This window comes from Lemur catta, chromosome 22 (assembly GCF_020740605.2).
Source record: "Lemur catta isolate mLemCat1 chromosome 22, mLemCat1.pri, whole genome shotgun sequence".
In the NCBI taxonomy this organism is placed as follows: domain Eukaryota; kingdom Metazoa; phylum Chordata; class Mammalia; order Primates; family Lemuridae; genus Lemur; species Lemur catta.
Genome location: NC_059149.1, coordinates 21912620 through 21938455, shown reverse-complemented (window position 1 = coordinate 21938455; position 25836 = coordinate 21912620). Strand labels below are relative to the sequence as shown.

The following is a 25836-nucleotide window of genomic DNA, read 5'->3' as shown; positions in this document are numbered from 1 at the left end:
GAAGAGATAAAAAGAGAAAGAGACAGAGGAGGTGAGAGAGAGAAGGAGAAAACAGGGCTACCAAGGTGAAGGTGACGGAGAGCCAGACCTCTTGGGAGGCATCAGCAAGAGAAACGTGAGAGACCAGACAGGAAAGTGCGGAGGGAGGACATGGCGGTGCTCCCCAGGCTTGCCCAAAGCATTTTCTTTTGGAAGGAACTGGGTGGAACTTGTGGCGTGGAAGGCAAGTTTTCAGGTCTTGATCTGGCGTGAAGTGGCCTGGAAGGTGTGGGGGTGCTGAGGCCGGAAAGGGGCAGCTCCTCCCCCCTGGGCTCGTCTCTCCCTGTCTTCTCTTAAAGTCCAGCAGCTCAGAATGAGTAGACCAGGGGTCGGAAGGGGCATTCCCGCCTCTATGTGTGACCTGAGTTGTCATCTCCCTTCTTTGGGTCTCAGTTTCCCTAGGGTAAACTGTGGGGGCCGGACGCTACGGTTGGTCTCCATGAGGTCCTAACAGGCTTTGAAAGTCATGTGACTTTGTGCTGCTTTCAAGGCTTCACGCAGCGCCTTGGCTGGAGCTGGGGTTCGTGGGCGGCTTGGGCGGTATTAACGTGCGATTCCCCCCTCTGCACATCTCAGCAAGCCCTGCAGGCCCCAGCTCTCTGCTGAGGCTGTGACATTCTTCCCGGGACTCCAGGCGTCCCAGACTGTCTGTGGTTTTTGGCGAGGGCCTTCTTGGCCTTGTGCTGTGCTCCTAGGCCCAGGGCCCGTGCTGAGGAGCAACGGACAGGAAACCGGAAAAGACACTGGCAGAGCCAGGGGCGAGTGACAGGCTGCGTTCTCCCGTGGGTGCGAGGAGGGCTGTTGTGCGCAGTCTGTCTTGGTGTGAAGTGGGTGTGAAGCTCCGCGAAGGGCCCAAGCCCCCAGGCCTGCGTCTTGGGTGGGAGACTGTGGCGGCCCTCTTTCACGCTTGTCTTCCCTCCCCACCACCCAGACGAGACCCTCCGCTCTTTGGCCAGCCCTTCCTCCCTGCAGGGCCCCCGAGCTCCACGGCTGGCGCCCCCCAGTGGACTGTGTCCGGGCCAATGAGCTGTGCGCGGCCGAATCCAACTGCAGCTCGCGCTACCGCACGCTGCGGCAGTGCCTGGCAGGCCGGGACCGCAACACCATGCTGGCCAACAAGGAGTGCCAGGCGGCCCTGGAGGTCCTGCAGGAGAGCCCGCTGTACGACTGCCGCTGCAAGCGGGGCATGAAGAAGGAGCTGCAGTGCTTGCAGATCTACTGGAGCATCCACCTGGGGCTGACTGAAGGTGAGCCCGGGGCAGGATGGAGCGGTGGTGAGGGTGTGTGGCGGGCCAGGGGTTCAGGGGGGAGGGCTCCCTCTACCTGCCAGGGGAGCCTAGAACCCAGAGGAAGTGGCTGCCCCACCCAGGAGAAGGCCAGGAGAGACAAAGACCAGTGGAGGTGACAGCTGGAGGAGGGGGAGGAAAGTGGTGGGAGGAGGACACAGGCTGGAGGAGGGGGAGGTGAACAGGGGTGGGACAGGAGCAGGACCATGGGACTCAAGCAGGGACAATGTGAAGTAGGCCCAGGAGTGAGGCAAGAGTCACCTGGCAGATGGAGAAGTGGGAACCAGGTGGGAGATGGGGCAGGCCTGTGTGTGCATCCCAGCTCTCTGCCCTGCCTGGGGCTGCCCCTACTCCCCCCTTCCTGCTCCCCCCTCCCTGCTCCCAGATGTGGCTTGGGGACCCTGTGGCTGGCCTAGGCACCTTCCACAGGGCTGGGGGCTGTGCTGTTCCTTCTACTGCCCACACTCTTCCCGCATCCCCTCACCTATGTAAGCGACTCATTCTTCAGTCTCAGCTTGGAGCCTGCCTCTTCCAGGAGGGCTCTTTCCATTTGGTGACAAGGGCTTAGATGCCCCTCCAAGCTGATGCCACATCGCAGCTGTGCTTTCCCCGTCACAGCAGTCATGCCGTAGATGACAGAAGCCCCTCACTCGTCTGCACGCCACCCCCAACCATGAGCTCCGTGAAGGTAGAGGCTGTGCTGGCTGCGCTGTCCCTACCCCTAGCACATAGTACACCCTCAATAAACTTGTGTGGATCTAATAAACGAATATCTAGCCGAGGCAGCCAACCCTCCTGAAGAATGTGCAAACCTTCCACACCCCAGTCTGGACGGGGAAAGGATGGGGGTATTGTTGGGGGTGGGGTTCCAGGTTCTGCCCTGGGACTTGGAGGCAGGTTTGCCAAGGGATGTGGGACCTGCGGCCCACACATGGCCTCCAGCCCCGTGGAAGGTGCCTAGGCCAGCCATGGGGTCCAGAAGCCACGTGGAGGGCAGACCTCTCGGGAGGGAGCAGGAAGGGCAGAGTAGGGGCAACCCCAGGCAGAGCAGGGAGCTCAGCTTGCAGAGCCGCAGGTGCTCGGCATGGTAGCTGGTGGGGTGGAAGGGACATGGAGGCAGTGGGCAGGGAGGGAGCCTGAGGGTTCAAAGGGAGATGATCAGATCTAGGCTTCAGCGAGGTGTTTCTGTGGTTCCAGTGAAGAGAGTTGATTGGGGGACTGTTGAGAAGCCACTGCTGTGACACAGGCCAGGAACAGTGGTGGCAGAGCCAGGGCAGTGGCATGAAAGGAGAAGATGGTGTAAGAGCTATTGAGAAGGTAGAATCCACAGGTCGTGCTGATGGAGTGAAGGTGAGAGGGTGGGGGATAGGAGTCACGGAGGGCACCCAGCTTCCTGTCTTGGGTACCTGGGTGGGTGACAGGTGTGTCAGGAGCAGCAGCCCAGGCTTTGGTGGGGAGGGCAGGGGAGTGGGCCTGTTTTGGGGTGTGTGCCTCTCGCCTGCCACACCCTGCTGGGCTGGAGAGGAAGTGGCCAGGAGAGAGAGATTGAGGAGTGCACATCAGCCCCTCAATGGTCACCAGAGCCAAGGGCACGACCGCAGTGGGAGGAGGGCAGTGACAGACCTTGGGACCATTGACCTTTAAGGGTAAGCAGAGGAGGGAAGGTTAGAGAGCAGATGGGAGCTGGGGGGTGGGAATGGTGAACGTGGACAATTCTTTTCACGATTTTAGTATGAAGGAGAGAAAACAAACGGAAGGAGTTGAGCAGTTTACACTCTAAGGAGATGCTACTGTGAAGGAAAGAAGGGTCTTTGTGGAATGGTGCCCTTGGGGTGGGGATGGGGTGGGCCCAGGGCGCGTGGTGGGGCAGGGTGAGCCCCTGCAGGGTGCTGGCAGGGAAGGAGGAGACCAGCTGGGGTGTCAGGGCCGGCAGAGGGGGACCTGGGCCAGTCTCTGCGGTGGCTCAAATATCGCTCTGTGTATAGGAACAAGAAGCTCATACAATTACCACCACCACTAATAGCAAAGTAATTCCTCAGGAATCAGGCGGTCACTTCTCCCTAGCAACCTCGATTGCTAGCACCAGAGTAAGCACAGACGAAGACCTTCACTGCCATAAAGCACACACGCTTTATTCTGCTTGAGACGAGGCACCGTCTTCACCCAGAGCCTGACTCTGGCGTACAAAACATGAAAGGGTCTGCTTCCTGAGCTGGGTGGTTTTGTTTCTTGGCTTCTTTCTGGCAGCCTTTGGTTCCAACCCACGGAGACAGGGCAGCAGGGAGGGGTGGGCTCGCCACGGGTGTGGAGTGGCCAGCTGCAGGGTGGACGGGGAGGGGACGGAGAACTGGCAGCTGGAAGAGCCCGGGCAGGGGCGCACCTGGGCCTCTCAGCGCAGCAGCCGTTGCATGTCCTTGTCTCCCTCTGGCATCCTGCGTCAGGGCACGGGGGCACCGTGCTGATGGAGCCCAGGGAACAAGGATGGTGTCATGTGTGTTTAGCCGCACGCTGCTGTGTGGTCATCAAGGCCCCTTCTTCAACCCGGGGGCCGTCTCTGGTTCCCGGTCTTGGGAGGGTTCATTCATTCCTTTACTCAACAAACACCTACTGTGCTGAGCACTGCACCTGTTAAGCACCTGCTCTGTGCCTCAAGGGTGACAGCACTGAAGAAGCCTTGGTCCCCACGTTGGCCAGCATCCAGGCTGGGGGGCCCTTCCCCTGGGCCCCACCTGGAACAGCACATCCCTGCTGCTTCCTTCCGAAGGCTCCTGCGTTTCTCTCCCCAGGGGGTTCTAACGCCTCCTGGGTCTTGGGGGCCAGAGGTGGTTTCTTCCCAGGGCTGCCCAGGGGAAGCTAGGAGGCCTTTGATCAGCAGGTAGCGTTCCTGTTCCTGCCAGTGACAGGGTCTACCTGAGAGTTAAGTATTCAGGCCTGGGGGAGGCTGCAAGTACTTCCTCCCTGTTCCTTAGTAGCACTTAGCAACCCGGCTTGGGGCTGGGGCTGAGGGAGAGACGCCTGCAGGTTTGGATTCTTGGCTTCCCTGCCCTGCTGGTGGGTGTGATGCACACAGGGCTTTGCTCCACCCTCTTCCGCTCCCGGAGGCTTGGCTCCCAGGGTGCAGTCGAGGGCGAGTGTGCAAAGCCGGTGGTGGCAGCGGACTTGGGGAGGAGTGTGGCCTCTGGGGATGTGGCTGCTGAGCCCCTGGGGCCTGACCTGCAAAGGACCTGGGGGTCATTCTATTCCACCCCCCATTTGTCAGGGAAACTGAGGCATAGAGAGGTGAGATGGCTTCCCCTGGGGCACACAGCAAGCTGGTGGCGGAGCCCAGGCTGGACCCCAGGGCCCCCAGCTCCTTATCCAGGTCCCTTTCACTGCCTCAGGTGGAGGTCCCATGCCCCAGGCCTGTTTTCTTCCTCTGTCATTACCACTGCCAGTGTTACACAGTGGGCTGTCACTGTCAGCCGCATGGGGGATTTGAGACCAGGTTTCTTGCCTTCGCCAAAGGTAAGACATCCAGGGTCCCCTGGTCTTTCCAACGTGAACAGCAGAGGCTTCTTCCGGTCCTACAATCTGACATCCTGGGTCTGGCTTCAGTGGCCCAGGCCTTGGGATTTCCCACTGCTGAATTCTGCCGCATGAGCTGACTTACAGAGAGGCTGGGCCCCTCCAAACGGGCCCTTTCGTCCATTTCACTGGCTGATCTGTACCCAGGGGCATAGACGCAGTGGGGAAGACCGGGCCCTGCCCTGGGAGACCATCCTGGTGGCAGGAGGAGACTGATCCTGAGAAAACTGAAACAACAACAGCACTTACTTAGGGATGACTGGGTTCCAGTAACGCTGGGTATTTGCAGAGGCGGCATTCATAGTGGTGAAACACTTGGGCTCTGGAGCCAGCTGCCTGGGTTTAAAGCCTGGCTCTGCCGCTTACCAGCTGTGTGACCTCGGGCAAGTTACTTAATGTCTCTGTGCTCTTTGTTTCTTATCAGTCAAACAGGGAGACTAGTGCCCACCTCACAGAGCAGTTAAGAGATGAAATGAGTTAGTGTATCTAAAGCCCTTTCAGTAGTGTCAGCACATAGAAAGCACAGTATAACATTATTTTTATTATAAAAGTGACTCCTAAGTTCTTATGCTGTTCAGCCCCAATAAATAGCGATGGCTGGTAACCCCAGCCCAAGAAGTTTCTCCAGAGAGTCTAAGTTAAGTACCACTTAACTGGGCAGGGTGGAGGACTCTGAGATCATCCAGGCTGGTGACGGGGCCTGAAGGCCCCTGGATGGGTGGTGTTTGGGCACTCGACAGATGCCAGCCGGGCACCCACTGTGTGTGCTGGGTGTGTCAGGGCCTAGGGGTGCTCGCAGGAGGTACGGTGAAGGGTGGAGGCTGTTTCTCACGGGGGAATATGTTTCCTCCTTGTCCTCAGGGGGTCTGTCCCCTTTCCTGGGGATCTGTGGGGCATAGCAGACAGAGTCCTTGTTTCCTGAGCCAGTAGGGGCCTAGCAGAGTCTCCAGTACTCACCTCTGGGTGACCACGTGACCACAGGAAGGAGCCCCTTCCAGGAGGACACTCGGGCCTGTCCCACTTCTGGACAAGTGGCAGCTTACTGCGGGCACCCCCTGGATGCTGCTGCACCTGTGCCCCCCTTAGGTGCCTGTCTTTGGTGCTGGGCCCTGGCTGGATGTGAGGCTCTGGTCACCTGTCTGCCTGTCCCCTTGCCACACACACGCAGGCCGAGTGATCAGCCATCGATTTCTTCTCACCGGTAGCGTCTGCAGAGGCCATTTCCTTTCCCGCAGAGGCGCTGGCCGAGGGCAGTGGGATTCCCGATGAGGAGGTGGGGGTCTGTAGGGCAGCCCTGGGCCATCTGTCTCCTGTCGCTCATTTGTGTTTCCATGCATGAGCCTCTGATGCCCCCTCAAAGCCTCAGAGACAGGTCTGAAGAGTTGGCAGGTGTGGGGAGGACAGGTGGGACCTCAGGGAGGGGGTCAGGGGGACAGGAGCTGGGGGTCAGGCCACCCACTCAGAGACTTCTAGCCCCTCCAGCAAGATCCTCCTGGTGACATGATGGGAAACAAAGAGGAAACTGTGTCCTTAGTGACCTGGGCAGAGCCGACGTGGTGTGATGGGATTGGACAGCTGTGTGAGGCAGGAGACCAGCTCTAGCTCTGGCTCTTCCGGGAGGAGCTGTGTGATCTCAGGCAGGTTGCTTCGCCTCTCTGGGCTGCCTCCGAGCCCTCTCTTGTGAAAGGGGGAAGCTGTACCGAGTGATGGTGGAGGACTCCTCAGCTCCAAATCCTGTGGTGGCGCCGGCCTCCTGGAAGTCCTTCAGAGAGGGCTGGTCACACAGGGAGGTCGCGAGAGAGAAGTGTCAGGCAGTTCTGACCAGGGGGAGCTTCTCCTGTAGCTGGAGAGAAATGCCTCCCCATGTGAAATATTAAACATTTCATTCCTGACTCGCCTGGCACAGCCCTTTTCGCTTTGGGAAGGGCTGCCCCATCTCTCACCTCCTTGGCAGCACGAGCCCGGCCCCAGCAGCGGCACGTTCCCTGGGCAGATCCGCTACCTGCTGGGAGCCAGTCTGCGCGGGAGGGGCGTGTGTCTGATGGCGGTTCTCTCTTGCAGGTGAGGAGTTTTACGAAGCCTCACCCTACGAGCCTGTGACCTCCCGCCTGTCGGACATCTTCAGGCTTGCTTCAATCTTCTCAGGTAAGCGGGCTCGCGCCGGCCCTCGGCCAGTTCTCCTGTGACGTGGTAGAGGGACTCGGGTGTCCTTCATGTCTGTTGGCTCTCCTGCTCATCAGCTTGTTCCTGAACATTCCGGTTCCTCCTCTGTAAAGAAGGAGGCCATGACGCCTACCTCCCTAGGTGCTTGCATGGAGCGAAGTGTTTATGGAAATTGCCCGGCATGGCGGCTGTCATGGAATAGGCCTTAAATCTGAAACCCCATGTCACCTGCCTCTCTAGCTTTTGCTCCTTCTTCCCAGTTCCCTGGCTCTCCTGCTTTGGAGCTCTTCTAGCTTTTAACCTCCTTGTGCCTCAGTTTCCTCAGTTGTGAAATGGGGAGAGTAACGGTTCCTACCTTGGTGGATTGGTGTGAGGTCTAAATGGCCAGTGGTCATAAACGTCCAGTCAGTGCTAGCTGTGGTCGTTGGTCCTATGAGTGTTGCTACACTCTGTTCTGCTCTGGGTTTTGCCTCTCCCGTGAGGGCTCTGCTTCTTGGACCACACCGGGGAAAGCGTCTGCTGGGGGCACTCCCGTCCCCGGGCTGCTCCCTCGCTGGTCTGCCCTGGGAGTGAGAAAGGCCATGTCGAGCTCTAGCTTTGCTTGCCAGGGTCCACGTGTAGGAGCCAGATGAGCCTTGTGGTTCTTTCCTCTTGGCCTTGTTCCCTCTGGCGTTTGGGAGACCCTGTGCTGCTTGGGCACAGGGGCGGGGCTTCCAGGCCTGGGACTGCTCTGTGCGGTGGGGTGAGCTCTTCCAGAAGCTGCCACTGGGGCTCAAGGGGGCCAGAGTGGGGACATTCTCCGGGATCTCTGAGCACAGGGGGCCTGTTTACAGGTCCCAGGTTTACGGGCAGGTTTGCGGCCGTCTTTGGAATCTGCTGAAGTTTCTATTGCTCTAAACAGGGTTTCTCAGCGCAGCACTATTGACGTTTTTGGCAATTCTTTCTTGTGGGGGGAACTGTCCTACCCATTGTAGGATGTGCAGCAGCATCCCTGGCCTCTGCCCACTGGATGCCTGGAGCACCCTCGGAAGTTGTGACAACCAGAACTGTCCCCAGAAAGTGCCCAGTATCCCCTGGAAGCACATCACTGCCCGCTGAGAACCGCTGCTCTCAACTGTGAACCGTGGGAAAGTTTCCAGCGAGACCCCGAGCTGTTTCAAATGAAGAATTCTCCAGGGCAGCGTTTCTCAACGATTTTTTTTTTCATTTTTGTTCCCCCAAGGAGAAAAGTTAATTCTCCCTAATTAGAGAAATTAAATACCAAGGAATATAATTTTGTCACTAAGGGCCGAGTTTTGGAGGGCCATAAACCATTGTAATATCTATTTTTTTTTTTTGCTTACCCAGGAACCAACTTTTGCTCCCTTGAGGTGACACCCTCCCCTCCCACGGAAAACACGTGCTCTAGGACAGCGGTCCCCAACCTTTTTGGCACCAGGGACCGTTTTCATGGAAGACAATTTTTCCACGGACCGGGGAAGGGGGGGATGTTTCAGAATGATTGATACACATTCATTTATTGTGTACTTTATTTCCATTATTATTGCATTGTAATATATAATGAAAAAATTATACCACTCACCATCGGTTGGGGACCCCTGCTCTAGGAGGTTGAAACAGCGGTGATATGAGTGTCACTGGCTGGAGAAAGCCTGGATGCCGGTGAGGAGGGAGGCACTGGCCAGAGGGTGGCTGTCTGGCATGGCCGTGGGCGCTGGCAGTGGTGGGTGGTGGCAAGTGGAGATCTCAAAGACAGTGAGTTGTGTTGAGCACTCTGCCCTGCGCTCTCAGCATCGTAACCCCCCAGGGGGTCATGGCAGAGGTGCTGGGGTCACAGCAGGTTCCCTCCTGGCCCTGCCTGTGGGGACTGTGCTAGCTCTACGGTGAGTGTGGCCCGCCTGCTAGGGCTGGTAGCACAGACATTCTGATCCTCACATTTCCTGATGAGTTTTATCAATAAATAGAAAATCCACCTGGGACTGTTCCTTTTGCAGCCGTGATGCTCTGGGGCGCAGAAGCAGGCTGAGGATGTCATTGGCCCGTGGATGCTGTCATGGGGATGCCCTGGCAGCCCCCAGGGTACCCATGTCCCACCCGGGCTGTAGCTTACGGACCAGCTGAGCTGCGTGGACAGGTGCCGTGGGGTTTCCGTCCAGTAATAAATGACTTGCGCTTGCCCCTGAATGCGGACGCTCAGAGGTTCTCCCCTCACTCCTGGCCCCTGCTGCTTCCTGGGCTCACACTTAAGTATCTTCCTAGCAGAAAATCTTTATGTAATGGACTTGACACTCTGTGGGACAGGATGTTGACAAGACAAATGAGGAAATTACTGGGTCTGCAGCTCACTGAGTCAGCTCCATCTTACCTGCTGCCCAGTGATAACGGAGCCCCCCGTGACTCTGGGCTTCTGTGCTCTGGGAGTGCTCCCACCATGGGGCAGGGCTTTGGGGACTGTGACGGTCCCTCCTTGTTGCCCCTGTTGACTCCTCGCCACCCACAGCAGCAGCACCCTGGAGTTGGGGGGTGGCTGGCTCTGTCTGGGGAGACTTGGGCAGATAGCTGGGTGGGGAGGCCTTGGTGGCCCTGCCACCAAGAAACCAAGGGGGCCGTGGTGCAGAGTGCATAAGAAGCCAGTGGGAGTGGAAGCTGCACGGCCAATTCAAGTGCAGTCTTTGCCAGGGACCAGCTGTGGGGCCTTGGGCAGGTCACTTCCATGCTCTAGACGTTATGTTTCTTATCTGAAGAGTGACACCATGAGCTTAGAGCTCTGCTTCCCTCCCTGTGTCCCACCAAGGCACAAGGAACATGGGATGTGGCAGGTGAGTGGGCCAGCTTGGCGCTCAGGCCATCGCGGGCCCCCACCTGGCTGCCCTGTGGGCTGAGGGGTCAGTTCCTGGGCACACGCATCACTCACCTGTGTGTGGCACGCTGGCTTTGGGGGAGTCTTGGCCTGGGTGACCCAAGGTCCTGCTCTAGTGCTCTGGGATTACAAAGCTACCACCCTGTAGGAGTGTGTGAAATTGGTGGGGAATCCCTCCCCACTCCCACACACCAAATTGGGCTGCCCCCTCCACCATCTCTGCATGGAAACTCTGGTGGGGGGGGCACATGGAGTCTTGGTGGCCCCCTGTGGGCTGTGTCTTTGGGACTCAGTTGCTGCTACCTCTTTGCCAATCCCTGTCTGCGAATTTGGGGTCCTGTTAGCGAGCCCCCTTGGAATGTGTGTTCTTTGTCCCTTGCCTGTCTCCCTGCTGGGGTTCTTGGAAAGCCCTACGGGGACTCTGTTGGCAAAGCAAACTGCCAGGATCCCTGGGGCAGGGCGGCTTCTCCCCTCTTCTCTGCCCAGTCCCACCCAGTCTCTGTCCAGTGATGGCTCAGCTAGTCCTGAGTCCAGGCCCAGGCGGGGAGCAATCTGGCTGTGCCCTGAGGCACGGCTCCGGTACTGTTGGCCGGACCCAGATGCCCCACCCTCCCCTTACGCATGGGGAGAGGGATTTCATGGAGAGGAAATGAGCTTTGTCCTGTCTCTAGCAATTCAAACTGCCCTTGAATATGAAACAGAGTGTTTAGGGAGGTGCGTGGAAGAGTGCCAGCCTTGAGTCACACAGTCCTGGGTTCGAATCCTGGCTTGTCCACTCAGTGCAGTGTGATCTTGGGCCTCACTGTGGCCTTTCTGAGCTGCGGTGCCTGTGTGTGTAAGACGGGTGTGTGGTGCCACTAGGAGGACTCAGTGCGAATGGATGTAGGCAAAGCGCCCACTGCGTGTCGGGCCTGAGCTAGGCTTGGCGCGGTCAGTCATCTTCCGTCTGCCGAGGGTGTCTGGTGGAGGTGGGAGGTCGTCTGGGGGTTGGGGATTGAGGAGCTGAAGTTCCAGTCCCCAGGCTCCATGAGCCTGCGAACGCTGCCTTCCAGCTGGACCCACGTGGGGAGGCAGGAGAGGGTGGACAGAGGCAGAGAAGAAGGGAGAGATGGTTCAGGCAGAGAGAGGTTGCCCTTTTAGGAAGGAGGTCCTAGAAGGTGACGTGGAGTTGCAGGGGTGTGGCCCTGCGTGGAGTGAGAGGGAAGTGCGTGGACATCATAGCGGGATGCAAAGGACTGGGTGGGCTGGGCAGCGGTGCCCCTCACTGCCCCTGGGGCCAGGGAGAAGCGGGGGGCACGTGGCCTTGGCTGCCATCAGGCGCTGCCTCTGCATTCCAGGTGTGGGGCACGGCGTTGCGTCTGCAGGGCCGGGGTGCGCCACTCGAGTGTGGCCAGAGGCACGGGCATGGAGCGTGTTTATAGAAATGTCTTTTTGATTTTCGGTAGTTGGGAAGGAACTTAGGGATCATGCAGGTCCATCCCTTTGCCTGACAGAAAAGGAAACTGAGGCCCATAGAGACAGGGCAGAGGTAGATGGGACTCAAATCCTGGTTCCAGTCCTGCCTGGTGTGCACCTTAGGTGAGTGTCACCACATAGGCCCCCCCGCCCCCCACCCCGTGTCCTCTTGCCCAGCGTGGGGCTGACAGAAACCCCCACGTGCTCGGGTTTGTAAGGACGAAATGAGAGAGTGCAGGTGGGTGCTTGGCCTAGTGCCTGGCATGCCGCCCTGAGCTACGTTAGCTACTTAACAGTGATGGTAGAGTGATTTCTCCAAGGGCAGGTGGCGGATGGTGGCAGGGCCTGCCTAGAACCTGGCATTCCGGAAGTGGAAATGTTGTGTTGCCTTTGGTGACGTGAGGCTGACACCCACACTGGGATCATGCTTGGTGGGGGCTAGGGTGGAGGTGACTGGGTGATTTTCAGAGGGCAGTGGGACCCTGGGGCTCAGCAGGAGTCTTGGGTGGTACTGGCTGTTGTGTGCTAGGCTGTGACTGGGCAGGGACAGAGGGGGCTGGAGAGAGGCCTGGGCTCAGTGGCCTTTTGTGGGTTGGAGGTGGATGGGACCTTGGCTTGCCAGCAAGCCCCTGGGGTGGGCCGGGGACATTCTTGGGGTTGCTCCAGTGGTCTCCTTCTTGGGAGCCCAGGAGGGGAGGGAACTAGTGCTCACACCTGCCCCTTGCCACAAAGCCTTGCATGTGCTTGGGGAGTGGCCATCACCTTCCCCTGGTGCCAGGGCACTTTGTCCTTCATCATGGTGCTCACACTGCGTGCTGGGGTCACGTGTGTGATTGTGGGTGTTTGTCTGTCTGTGTCCAGCGTGTCTGTTCCCCTCCACATCCTTGGGGTGCCTACCTAGTGCCTGGCTTTGTACCTAACGTGTAGCCACAGAGCATCCTGGAGTGGTGGGCGGAATGTGGACTCTGAGGCTACTAGTCCTAGGTTTGAATTCTGGCCTTGCCCTCCCAGCTATGTGACCTCAGGGCCGCTTGGTCCCTGAGCCTCTTCCTTCTCATCTGTAAAATGGAGCAGTTCAGCTCCATTGCTGAACTGGAGGGGGGGCGGTGCACAGGCAGCTCCTCCCAGGGCGCCGGGTGCACACAGCTCCCCAGCGGGTGGCGGTTGGTGTCACTGCCCGGGGACTAGAGACAGCTCGTGGTTTGGTGGGTGTGCTAAGCAATGTGAGGTGCTGTGTGCGTGCTGCCTGTTGTGGAGGAGAGGTCCCTCCTGGCTGGGGTGAACGGGAAGTGCTCATGGAAACAGCGGGGCAGGGGCTGGACTCAAAGGAGTGTTTTGTTCAGTAAACATGGATCACTCCGTGTGTTCCAGAGACAGCGCCAGCCTCTGCTGTGAGATACATCGGACCCATGTGGTTGCTGTCTAGTGGGGCAGGCAGACACCCACTCAGAGACCCGGTAGGCGGCTTACTGTCAGTGGTGGTGTAGACCGAGTGCTGCCCCGAGAGTTCGGGGAGGCAGTGACCCGCAGTGCCTGGGGAAATCAGTGAAGTCTTGGAAGAGGAGAGAGGGATCAGGGAATGACATTTCTGGAAGCATCATGGCTAGGAGGCCTGGCCCAGCTTGGGGTCATGAAGGAGCCCCAAGTCTTCTGAGCCTGGTGGGCTCAGGGGACAGTAAACAGGGACCTTTGTGGCAGACAGGACAATGGCCTCTCCTCCCTTAAGGCTCCTGCCCAGGACTGCTTCATGACAGAGCTTGGGGTGACTGCCTGGTTAGGGGGCTGGGTCCCTAGGGAGGGCCTGGGCTGCCCTTGGTTGGGGACAGACTTCTCCCTGGGCTCCATGGCCCTGGTGGGGGCTGGGGAGGACTGGGTCTGGCTTTGCTGCTGGGTCCCTTGCCTTCCCTGGACCTGCCCCCTAGTGCCCTGGCCCCACGTAGGCCGATGTCCCAGCCTTTGTACCTGCATTCTGCCCCCTTCCCTTGGGCTGCCTGGCAGAAGAAAGGAGAGTGAGGTGGTGACGTTCCAGCCCTGCCATGAGGTGGGGGCGCTGAGGACGGCGGGCGGGGGAGGCCCGCGGGAACAGCAGCCTCTCTCCCTGCCCCCTTCATGGTGGCTCAGGCGATAAACTGCTTATCCTCAGGTTGTCTCCCGGAGCCGAATGCAGAAGCGTGTTATTTAAATTTCAAAATCACATTCTTCCTCTAACAGCTGTCAGAGACTCTGAGTGTCAACGAAAATTGGGCTTTAGCTGCAGCTCTGTCACCTCTTACACCTCCCCTTTCCGGGGATTCATCTCATGGCCGAGGAGAGGGTGTGGGGTGGGGGAGGGGGCCTGTGGGGACAGGAGAGGTGGGCCGGGGGTGGGGCCAGGTGGCCCAGTGGCTCTTGGGACTGGGGGGAAGTCGGCCTTCCCAGGGGGGTGCCACAGCCGGAAACCTACATTCCCCCCTTCCCTTTCTATCTTCTCTCTCTCCCTGTCAGCGCCAGCGACCTCAGGCTGCTGTCAGTGGGTAGAAGGATTTGCTCTCACTAAGGTGTGGGCAGGGTGTTGGTGACTTCATCTTTGGTTGCCTTTGTGTCCAAGGAAGAAATTGCTATGAAAACAGGGTGAAGAGAGAACCAAATTGAACCCCCAAAAGGCTTTTTAATGGTGGAATTTCAGGTGCCATGGTTGGGGTGAGTGTTTTGGGTGAGGGTATTTTCAGGTACCCTTCAAATGACATCCTCTAGGGAGCCACCTGCTTGGCCCTCCTTCTGTGACACGGGCTCCACCGGCAGCTGGGGTGAGGGTGGCTCTTGGCTGACTCCTGGGGTGGCCCTCTCGGGGGTCTCTTCTCCCTGAGCGTGCCCCTGGCATAGCCAACTGGCCCCACTCTAGTTGATCCCGATGGGGATCGGGTTTGAGCTCCGGCACTGGGTGTTCCCTCCCAGCCGGGGCTGTGGCGTGTCCTGCGACCCCGTGGCGTGCAGAGACGGGGACACAGTGGGGAGAGGGGTGGCTGTGTGAAGTGAACGTGTGTGTGAGCGCAGTGTGTAGGTGGAGAGCGTAAGTACGCGGGGCACATGCGGGAGTGGTGTGTGCGTAGGTGTGTGCGTGAGGCAGTGGGCATGTGTGCGCGGTGGCGTGTGTGTGTCATTGTGTGTACGGGTGTGTGTCAGTGTGCAGAGTGTGTGGGGGTGTGTGTGTATGGGATGGTGTGTATGTCGTATCAGTGTGTGGGTGGGAGTGGCTACGGGTTTTTGGCAGTGGCCTCTGTCGGGAGTGGACAGGAGGGGATGGCCTCAGTGGTCTCACCTCCCACCCTGGGCCCAGCCACTCCCTCAACCCCTCCTCTTACCCCCAGGGGAGCTCCAGGGAGAGCTCGGGTGACCGGGGTGGGTGTGAGAGGACGGGAAGCCCATCTCTGCCCGATCAGCGAGAGTAACGAGTGGGCTCAGCTGTGTGCGTGTGTTTTGGGGTGTCCTGCAGCCTGGAGGCCGTTTCACTGAACTCCGGGCTCTGAGGCGCCCTCTCTGCGGGAACACGTGTGTGCACTCATCCCCGGACAGTCACTGGGCACCCTCCGCGTGCCACGCGAGCTGCAGAGGACACACCGTGAGCAGAGCAGAGGAGTCTGTTGCTCTTATGGAGCTTGTGTTCTAGTAGCCGGAGACAGAGGAAGATAGAAAACAAGCCAACAAACACATTAACAAGAAACATGGAAGAGACTGTAGGATGCCAAGCAGAGCTACAATAGGATGAAGGGACAGAGGTGACAGGAAATGCCAAAATCTGACTCACAGGAAGGATCCAGCCAAGGGAAGATCAGGGGAATGGCAGAGGGAACAGCCAGGGAAGGGCCCCCAGGGGGAGCCCGTGTGTGCATGGCGGGGCCTGGGGAAGGCCATGTGGTGGGGACCCGAGAATGAGGTGGAGGAGGTGGCAGGGGAGGTGGGCATGGAGCTGGGTGGGGGCCAGGTGACTGAGGTGCTGCTGCCCAAGGGACAGAGTTTGGATTTTATTTTAAGAGTAAAGAGAAGCCATCGGCGGGTTTTAGACAGTGGAGCGGCTCGGTGCGACTGATGCGGTGGAGAGAACACTTTTGCGCTGCGGGAGAATGGATCACGGGGCAGGGACTGGAGTGGGACCAGGGAGACCAGTTCAGAGGCCGTTGCAGTGGCTCAGGGGAGGGACAGTCACAGGAGAGAGGAATGCGTGGGTTTGGGATATATCTTGGAGGTGGAGTTGAGAGGACGTGGAGCTGGAATTGTGGATAACTCCTGATATTTTGGGCTTGAGCAATGGTGAGGCTGGAGGAGATGAGGGAAGGAACAGGTTGGGCCTTGGGGTGGACAGAAATCAGGAGTTCTGTTTTGGCCACGTTAGGGAGGACATGCCAATGAGACCTCCTCCTGGAGATGCAGAGCCAGAGTTGTGGGGAGAGGTCAGGGTTGATGCATAGATTGAGAGTCATTAGCATATAGATGATATTTAAAGCCACAGAACCACAGCGACAGGGGTGGGGTGGTGGTGGTAGGGAGAGCTAGCGCAGGCGGCTGAGACGGGGCCAGACAGCGAGGGGGAAGCAGCCAGCTGTGTCAGGGAGCTGAGACACGCACGGGTTTCAAGGAACAGGAAGTGGTCAGCCAGGCCACATGCAGCTGAGAGGTCAAGTCATCAAAGTTTAGAGAAGTGACCACTGGATCCAGCCCATCGAGGTCGAGGACGACCTTGCCAAAGGAGGGTGGAGGGTGCTGTTGGAAGGTTGATCTGGGGAGGAGAGAACATGGGGAGAAAAGCTAAAAACAGCAACCAGAGAGCTCTTTCAAGCTTTGCTGGGAAGGGGAACGGCAGGATAGGGGGCTGGGGGGTGACAGGAAGGTTTTGCCTTTGGTTTTGTCCTGTCTAGAGATAGACAGGCAGAATGGCCGCACGTTTGTAGGTCTTGGGACTGACCCTCCAGAGAGGGAGGAATGCAAGGACATAAGCGAGAAGGGGTAACTCCTGGAGTGATGTCCTTGAGAAGGGAGGAGGGGTGGGATCCACGAGGCACGCACGAGCACACGCTACCGGGCAGGGGCCCTTCCTCCTAACAGAGAGGAGGTGGAGCTGGGTGTGCAGGTGAGATAGGGTGGTCACTACCGGGTACGAAGGTGAGAGCATTTCTGTCCAAATCTTAGTTTCTCATAGAGTATGAGGCAAGGTGCTATGGTCTGGATGTTTGTGTCCCCTCTAAATTCATAGGTTGAAATCCTAACTCCCAAGATGGTGATACTAGGAAGTGAGACATTAGGGAGGTGATTGGGGCCTGAGAGTAGAGCCCTTATGAGTAGAATCTGTGCTTTTGTACAAGAGACCCCAGAGAGCTCACTTGCCCCTTCAGACAAGCAAGGACACAGCGAGAAGATGGCCGTCCACGAACCAGCAAGTGAGCCCTCAGCAGACACCAAACCTGCTGCCACCTTGATCTTGGACTTTGCAGCCTCCAGAACTGTGAGAAACAAATCTCCGTTACTTATAAGCCACCGGATCCATGGCATTTTGGGATAGCAGCCCTAACAGACCAAGACACAAGGCAATCGAATTAGAACAAGGTGGGAGGACATAGTGCAGGGAGACTGAGGCAGGAAAAGGTGTGAAGGGCCTATTTTAGGACATTTGAGGCTTGAGGTCAGGAATTGAAAGTGAGACCAGTCGGCGTGGTTGTGCGTGTATGTGTGCGTGTGCATGCATGTGTGTGTGCGTGTGTGTCTTTCCAGCGACTTCAGCGGCTCAGGAGCCAGCATGCCCAGGGGTGGTTGGGTTTCATGGGGTCGTTGGTTTGTGAGTCTGGCAGAGGAAGAGGGGGCTGAGGAGCTCAGGGTGTTTGCATGGGGTCAGGAAGTCTAGGCTGGGCAGGGAGGCAGTGAGGACAGGGTGGGGGGTGGTGGAAGGAGAGCAAGTGGCCGGGTCAGGGGTCAGGGCCTGGGAGGCTGAGAGATTACTGGAGGAGGGACCAGAGAGGGACCTGGAAGGGGAGGAGATGGTAGCCCGAGGTTGCGATGTTTGGTGTCAGCACTTCAGGGGTGATGTGGATGTCGGTGAAGGCCAAAGCCTTGGGTGTGACCATGGCAGTGGCAGCTAAGGGTAGGAAGGGATCCCTGGAGCAGGAGGGCTCTCTCGTCTGTACACAGACAGACTGTGCCTGTGGGTGGGAGCCCCTGGGAGGGGTACGGGAGTGGTGGGCAGATGTGAGATCCTTCCTGAGAGGGGACTGGCGAGTGGATGGGTGACAGCCCCAAGGAAGGGCAGGGTGGAGACCGATGGTGTGTGTCACGGGAGGATGGGGGTGTGGAAATGGTGGGGAGGACAGGAGGACCCCACCCCCTCCAGACCCGGAGGTCTGGCATGCGTGAGCCACACCGTGGCTACTTGTGTGGAAATTAGGATGCTCAATGATGAAGTCACTGATTTTACCAAATGCATTGATTTACCCAAACCCAGTTCTTTGAATTATTTTTAAAGCTTTTAGAAATTTATGTTGAATGGTTTTCATGGCTTCTGAAGACTTTTGCAAATAGTCTTCATAGACATATTTTAAGAGATACTCAATTTTGTAGAATAAAAAATGAGTTGATAAAGATTTCTTACCGTGAGATAAGTATATTTGATAATAATCAGTAAACAAAGTTCTAGCTTATGGTTGGTGCCTCAGATCCTACGTCCATTCACTGCATCATCAAATCAAAAATGCTGAGGAAAGATTAGGTCAATCCTATCAATATAAAATGCCTCGATTTTGGTTTTAATTGTTACAAATACAAAATTAAAGCTGATGGGTTTCTCATCAATATGAAATGCCTCAATTTTGGTCTTTAATTGTTACAAATAAAAAATTAAAGCTGATATGTCATGGTGTGAGAATGGCAAAAACCCTAAATATAAAACCCCCCAAAACTCCAAAACTATATTTAAAAGGAATAAAGTACTCAAAGGTGACTGAAAAAGTCCCTTCAAATGTGAAAGAATGAAACTTGTATTTTTAATGACTAGCGCCATGACATTAAGACTAACCTGCCATTTGAGGACTTGGAGAAAGAATTTTAAATGTGGTTAAAATTTGACAAAATATAAATGAGATTCAAAATCATCCAGAGTGATTTCCTTTCGAATTGATTTTCAGTGAATTTGCCATTTGTCAAATTGATTTCTGGCGGGGTTGGCCTGCTTTCCAGAACCGCGGCTTTCCCTGGTGTTGCGGCGGGGCTGGGAGGCCAGGGGGGAATTTGGAGAGAACCTTGAGATCATAGGGGAGCTTGGACTGCGACTCCCAGGGCGGGTTTGAGGAGGGTGGGTGCCCTAGACAAACAGAGCAGTAGGGACACGCCGGATCCCTGGGCTTTGAGTGACAACTGAGGGGACTGGGATTGGTCCTGTCATGTCCTGGGGATGGGGCAGCTGAGGTGTCGCTTCCAGCTAGGTGGTGGGGGCTCCTGGCCACCACTCCTGCAGGCGACGGGGCAGAGGTGAGGTCCTGCCTGGATGGAGCAGAGGGAGCTCTGAAGACCTCCTCTTGCTCACCAGGGGGACACGGGGGACCCTTTTATCTTTTGCAGCGTAGTGTGTAGAGGCTGGAGCACATGGGACCTGCCTCTTCTAGCAGGTGGCACAGTATGAAGGGGAGAGAGATGGGAGAGAAGACCCCACCAGCCGGGTAACACATTTTAAATAAGCATTTATTGCCTGTGCACTATGGGCTGGAAACCGTGAGAGGCATTTTCATCTACAGTGTCCTGTTGTATCGCAGCGTAGTTCTGTGTCTTGGCAGGGTGGGTGTTGTGTCCCCATTTTGCAGGTGAGGAAAACGAGGCTCAAAGAGGTTGCGCGGCCTGTGCACACTTGCTCTGCTGCTCAGTGGCCCAGCCGGGTCCTCCCCCTCCCCAGCCACCGCTAGACCAGAGAGAGTGAGCCCCAGGCAAAGGGGAAAGTTTTCATTTGTTCACTTGGTTATAATTTTGCACCTGCCCTAGAATGGAAGCCCCAGGAGGGCAGGTGCCTTGCTGGTTTTGTTCCTGTATCCATGGTGCTTGACACACACTGGGTTGGCAGTGTTTGCTGTGGAAGTCAGCGGGTTTGAGGGAGGGCTGGGCTTGGATGCCCCATGGGGACACGGGATATGGAGGTGATGGTCCAGGTGGCTACAAACCCCCCCCCCCCCCGCCCCCCGGAGTCCAGGCCCCAACACGGGCAGCGCCCAGTCTCTCCTCCAGGCCCCTCCCTTTGCTGACCTGCCGTTCCTGTCTTCGTCCAGCCCTGCTGCGAGTTCGTTCATTCTCCATCTCATTGGGAATTTCTTCTTCATTCACCCTTGTCTTGGCTTCCACAAAACCAGCATCTCTTGGTTTTCCACCAACTCAAGGTCCATTCTTTCCCCTCTCCAGTAACATTGCACCCCAAAGCTCTGTCCTGGCCCCTTTCCTCTGCCTTGTTTCCCCCTCCACCCAGCAGCCCCACGTGGCGATGTGGCTGTCCGCAGCCTCCAGCACCAACTACTCCAGTTTTACGTCTCCAGCCCGGACTGTTCTCCGGAACTCCAGGCTCCTGGTCCCTCCTGCCTTTGCAGCATCTCAAACTTAACAAGTCCAAAACGAACGCTCCATTTCATTCTGCCTCTCTTCCTTCCTTCCAGGTCTTTACTATTTCGTAAAACAGTATCACCATCTGCCTGGTGCTCAGGCCCAAAACCCAGGAGTTTTCCTCAGTTTCTCTCTCTCCTCCCACTGAAAATCTAAGTCCTGTTGGCTTTATCTCTAAATTATACACCGAATGGCCTCATTTTTTGCCATTTCTGCTCTCACCACCCCACCCAAGCCTCCAGCATCTTCCTGCTGCTGCCATAGCTTGTAACGGGTTTCCTCCCCTCCCCCAACCCCCAACCCAAACTCTTCTGTATGTCAGAGAGTGGGGTCATGGGCTCCCCTCCTAATGCTCTCCAAGCACTTTGCATATCAGAATAAAATCTAAAGTTCCTACCTGTCCTGCAAGGTCTCCCCTGACTGTCCGTCTGACTTCCTTTTCTCCACGCCTCATTCTGGAAGCTCTGGCCACCTTACACCTCCTTTTGACTAGGAGCATGCCAAGCTCTCGCCTGTCTCAGGACCTTTGCACCTGCTCTTCCTTGTGCTTGGAATTCTCTTACCTTGGATTTTGTATGTTTCGCTCCTGCCCATCATCCTGTCTCAACTGGACATCACCTCCTAGGAGAGGCCTCTCTCATCCCCCGTCATTCTCCTCTGAATTCCCTTATTTTCTTCGTAGCACTTATCAGTTCTTCAAATGACCTTATTTGTTTATGTGTTCGTTACCAGTCTTGCTCTCACTGGAGTGAAAGCCCCCGGAGAGCAGGGACTATTTCCTTCCTGTTCACAGCTCGATTTCCAGGCCTGGAATGTAGTCAGTGTGAAAATAGCTGTTGACTGGCGCTAACTGCAGGGCCCCGGGTGTTGATTGCGGAGAGGTGGGCATGGTTGGGCATCCTTGTGTATTTGTGCGCGCTGCTGTTGTGTTTCCACGGGACCAGGGTAAGCTCCTTCTAGCCTGTCGTGGTTGATGTGTGGTTCCAGCTCTTAGGAACTCGGTGAGACGGGGGAGTTTCCCCAGGCCCTCCTGCCCCCAGACTCTTGCATTGATGGGTCAGGTGGGTGGGCAGGAGAGATGCACAATATAGGAGACCGTAGAGTTCAAACCCCAGCATTTTTCAGGTGAAGAGATGGGACCCAGAGAGGGACAGAGATTTACCTGGGGTCTTACACAGCTGAGAGAGGCAGAGACAGAATTAGGACCCAGGTTCTCTGACCCCCTCTTAAGTGGCAGAGCTGCACCGCTTGGCCCAGGGGCCCAGGATGGGCTCAGGGGCAGACGCTGCAGCTGCAAATGGGATTAGGGGCAGTTTCCTGGAAGGCCAGAGGGGATGTTGAAACGCCTAGTTAGGTCCTCATTGGCTTGCAGGGATTGCAGGATGGTGAGCGTCTTATTTCGGCTGCCACAGGAAGAGGCCTGTTTGCGACTGATGAAATATCCAGGGGGAATGCTTTGGTGACAACAGGGCCACAGTCTACCTTCTGCACTGCATGGGGTGTGTGTGTGTGTTTGGGAAGTGGGCCAAGGGCAGCTCGGCCTGTCCTCTTACTATTGGTTCTGCAACTTTGCAAGGTGGCCTCGGAATCCCGGGGTGCTTGGGAAACCCAGATGCCTGGGCGCTGGCCACAGAGCCCAGACTCCGTGGGCCGGGTGTGGGGCCTGTGCAGGTGCACCAGAGGTTAAGCACGGCGGCTCCAAATCAGTCACTTCCCTCTGAGAGCGCTGCACGCCGCTGCTGGAATGGGAGACGGGGCAGAGGAATGCGTATTTTTATCTTAATAGCAGTGCATTTTAATATGTGTTAGAGAAATTCAGAACCAACGTAGATGTTATCATTTAGGATAAATCTAGGTAGGTATTGAAAAGTTTAAAGGCATTAAACAAATTCATTATTTAAGATTTAAGGGATTTAAAGAAAAAATAAATTAAACATTAGCATAGGTGGTACTGTTAATATGGCCAAAGTGATAGAGGTGGTACTTGGGCAGCTGAACGTTGGTAAACTCTGCTCAATATACATGTCAAATAAATATTTAAAGAATATGAGTTTGAAGAGCACTCACATGCCCGCCTGTTGGGGTGCCCCTCTCTGGGGACAGCCCGGTGTGTGGTCTGGTTGGGTCTTTGGCTCGGGGCAGTGCCCCAGAGAGAAGGGAGAGGCTGGGCTGGGCTGGGGCAGGGCTGGGGCCTGCGGCATGGGGCAGGCTGAGCTGCAGCCTCTGGTCCCGCATGGGGCTCTGTCGCCTGTCTGCAGTGAGCTGCCCCTGCGCCCTTGCTGAGGGAGGTGGGAGGGGCTAACTAAGCCAAAGAGTGCCCCCCCGGGGGGGGGCTGGGAGGATGAATTTGCTGAGGTTTTGGAGACTGCCAAGTGTTGGTAAATCCCGCCTCCCTCTCCCCTGGGCAGCTGATCACCACTTACTCCTGGGAGACACAGGTGGGGTTGGAGCCGGAGCATGTGTGGAGCACGTGTGGAAGACGGGCTCTCCAGGGCCAGCCCAGCTCCTGAGTCCCCCTCAGGTCTCGTGTGGCCTCAGCTCTCTGTGCGGGGTGGAGAGGGAGGCAGAGGGGTGGGCTTCCTGAACCCACGTCCCTGCCCTTTGCACATTTTAGTTCGGGGGCTGTGGCCCCAGCGCAGGGGGAGGATTGTGTTTGGAGTCCCCCACCTCCTTCCTCCCGAGTAGGGACTCGCCTTCCCAATGGGAGGGACGGGAGGCTGAGGGTGGATAGAAAGGCAGTGGCTGCTTGGAGAGGTGCTGGCCCTGTGCCGAGCCCTGACCCGACTGTCTCACTGGTGACAGAAACCAGAGCGGGCGGCCTGCTTGGAGAGGCGGCTGGCAGAGGGTCAGAGCCTGGGCCTGCCCGGGGGCCTTTCTCCAGGGCAGAGTGGGCCCCCAGCATCCAGCCCACTCGTCCCCTCTTCCCACGGCGGGAGGATCAGAGGGGACCTCTTCCTGGTAACCAGGCAGTAGCTGCTTTTCTTGATTTTTTTTTTTTCTAGGAAATTTACCAAGTTTTGGCCCAGAGGTTTACATGTCCCACCCCCTAGCAAAGCTTTCACTATTCAAGCTCCAAATGGAAGGCGCCGAGGCTGTAATTGCACCGGCATTAGCCCAGGAACATGCTGAGAGGAGCGGGTACAGGGCACCTGGGGATCCTGGAAGCAGCCACAGGCCTAAATTAGCTGCTGTTCTGCTTGCAGTCACCGCCCCGCTCCTCTCTGGGGTCCCTCCTTGTCCTCTCTCCTCCACCTTGCCCCCAGGCCGCTCTGCTCCTCCCGAGGCCAGCAGCCAGCCAGCCTCTGACAGGTGCATCCCACCCTGGTCCCATAGAGGCAGTGTCCCCACAACAGCCTTCGTGTTGACAGGCGTCCTGGGGGCCTTCTGGCCCAGGCAGAATGGTCTGATAGCAGCTCAGGGAATTGCTTGGAAGGCCAAAAGCCCCAGCGTGGCTGCAGGCCCTTGCTTAGTGCTCAGCGTCCTCTCTGGGGGGCTGCTTTCTTGGTTTCTGCCTCCAGGCAACTGAATAGCTTGCAGTTCCTCCCAGCCTGGTCCCTGCTCCCCTCTGCCTGCCACCCGCTTTCTTTGCTTCCTCTGACTCATCCGGTAGGTTTCAGCAGAGACGTCGCTGCTTCCGAGACCCCCAGGTCTGGGCAGCGTGCTTTTCTATCTGCACCCCAACTTCCCGACCCAGAACTCACATTGGCTCGGGCTGCAGCCTCAGTGTCTGGGCAAGTGCCTGGCATGTAGTGGGCCCTCAGTAAAAATACGTTCATTGATTGACGAGGAAAACAAAGCTGGATTCTCTTTCTACCAAATTTCCCCCAACTCCTTTTTTTAAAAAAGGCTTATTTTTAGAGCAGTTTTAGGTTCACAGCAAAATTGAGAGGAAGGTGCAGAGAGTTCCCATCTCCCCCCTGCCCCCTCCCGCACAGGCACAGCCTCCCCCACTATGAACACCGCCTCCCCCCACCGAGAGTGGCGCATTTGGTACAACGGATGAACCCGCCTCGACACATAGTTGTCACCCGAAGTCCGTAGTTTCCATGAGGGTTCACTCTTGGTGGTGCAGGTTCGTGGGGTTTGGACAAATGTGTGGTGACACGCATCCTCTGCTACAGTGTCACACAGCGCAGTTCCACTGCCCTCAAAATCCTCTGCGCTCTGCCTGCGCATCCCTCCCTCCCCGCCAGCTCCCGACAACCACTGGTCTTTCCGTCTCCGTGGTTCTCGCTCGCCCAGATGGCGTAGTTGGATCAGGTGGATGACGTGTGGCTTCTCTCCTGCCAGGCCCCTCCGTGTCTTGATGTGGCTTGATAGCTCCTCTCCGTTCATCGCTGACTAGTATTCGATTCTCTGGATGTGCCCACACCCTGCTTTTACTTTTACTACAAGAAGAGGGGCAGTTTTCTATTTCAGCTGTCGTTGGCCAGACAAGGTGTTGGGGTGAGCAGCTTAGCCTTCATCAGTCACCCCCTGACTTTCAGCTCTGAGCCCCTCTGGGCTGGGTTCCACGTGCGCTTGTCTCGGCCACTGTCGCCTACTCTGTGCCAGTTGCGCCTCTTAATGATATTAGCCACATTTTTTGAGCATTTATTATAAAGTAGACACTGGTCCAAGTACATTTCATTCTCTCCCTCATCAAATTCTTACTCAGCACACGAGTATCAAACACCGGGGATCACGGGCCCAGCAATGAGCACAGCCGACACAGCCCTGCCCTCCGGGAGTTTGTATTTGATCCAAACAAACACATGAGTAAATAAGCACATACTAGGGCAGATGGTGCTGAGTGCTGTGGAAAAACAGATCAGAGCAGGGGCAAATGGAGCGTGTGTGGGGTTGTTATTGTTTGCAGGGTGGTCAGGAAGGACTCACGTATAAGGTAACATTGGAGCAGAGACCTGAACAGAATGAGGAAAGTTGCAATGTGGTCATGGGGACGGAGGAGAGGCCACGGAAACAGCAAGTGCAAAGGTCCTGAGGCCAGGCCATGATTGGCATGTTCCAGGAAGATCAAGAGGCAGGTGTGGCTGGAATGGAGTAGTAACCTTGGGAAAAGGAGTTGGAGGTGAGGTCGTACAGAGCAGTGCAGGCTCCTAGAATTATAATACACATTTCTGACATATGTAATTCTAAATTTTCTAGCAGTCACATTGAAAAAAGTAAAAAGAAACAGATGAAATTAATTTTAATAGTACATTTTTAAAATACCATATATCTAAAATATTATCCCTGCAATGTGTAATCAAAGTAAAAAATTATTAATGAGATACTTTACATTATTTTTTTCTGATGAAGTTGTCAAAATCTGGTATGTACTTTAAAATCTTGTGTGTACATTTGAAATATATGAGCCATGTTTCAGGCTCAGTGGTCAAGTGTGGCTGGTGGCCGCCATATTGGATGGCACAAGCTTGGAGCCTGAATGAGACGAGGAAGCTAATGGGTGCTCTGGGGCCTGAGAGTGAGAGCTGCTGCCTGAGGTTCTAGGAGGTTCACTGCGGCTGCTGTGATGAGAGAAGATTGTCCTGGGCGGGACGTGGGGGCACAGGCAGAACAGGGAGGCCCGGAAGGAGGCTCTTCCAGGCACACAGTGTTGGCAGCTTGGCCTGTGGTGGTCACGGTGGTGGTGGTGAGGAGTGGCTGGATTCTGGATATATTCTGAAGGGAGAACTGCCAGGTTTTCCTGGCATGGTGTGTGAATGAGAGAGGAGTCAAGGAAGCTCCAAGAGTTTGGGCTTGAGCTTCTGGAAGGGTGCGCCTGCTTTCCACAGGATGAGGGTGACTGTTACGGGTGGCGGGAAGCCTTTGGGGGAAAATCTGGGGTTAGGTTTTGAATGTGTTACGTGTGAGATGCAGGCATTGGGC

At 56.4% G+C, this 25836-nt stretch overlaps 1 protein-coding gene across 1 annotated transcript in view; it reads left to right on the top strand.

Annotated features, from left to right (window-relative positions):
- The first annotated feature begins 976 nt into the window (after window positions 1-976).
- GFRA2 (GDNF family receptor alpha 2) overlaps window positions 977-25836 on the top strand; it is a 70979-nt gene continuing 46119 nt past the window's right edge. Inside the window, exons 1-2 of the mRNA XM_045535328.1 lie at window positions 977-1286; window positions 6951-7034. Of these exons, the coding sequence (XP_045391284.1) occupies window positions 1145-1286; window positions 6951-7034 (226 nt within the window). The 5' untranslated portion in view covers window positions 977-1144. The remainder of the gene's footprint in view (window positions 1287-6950; window positions 7035-25836) is intronic.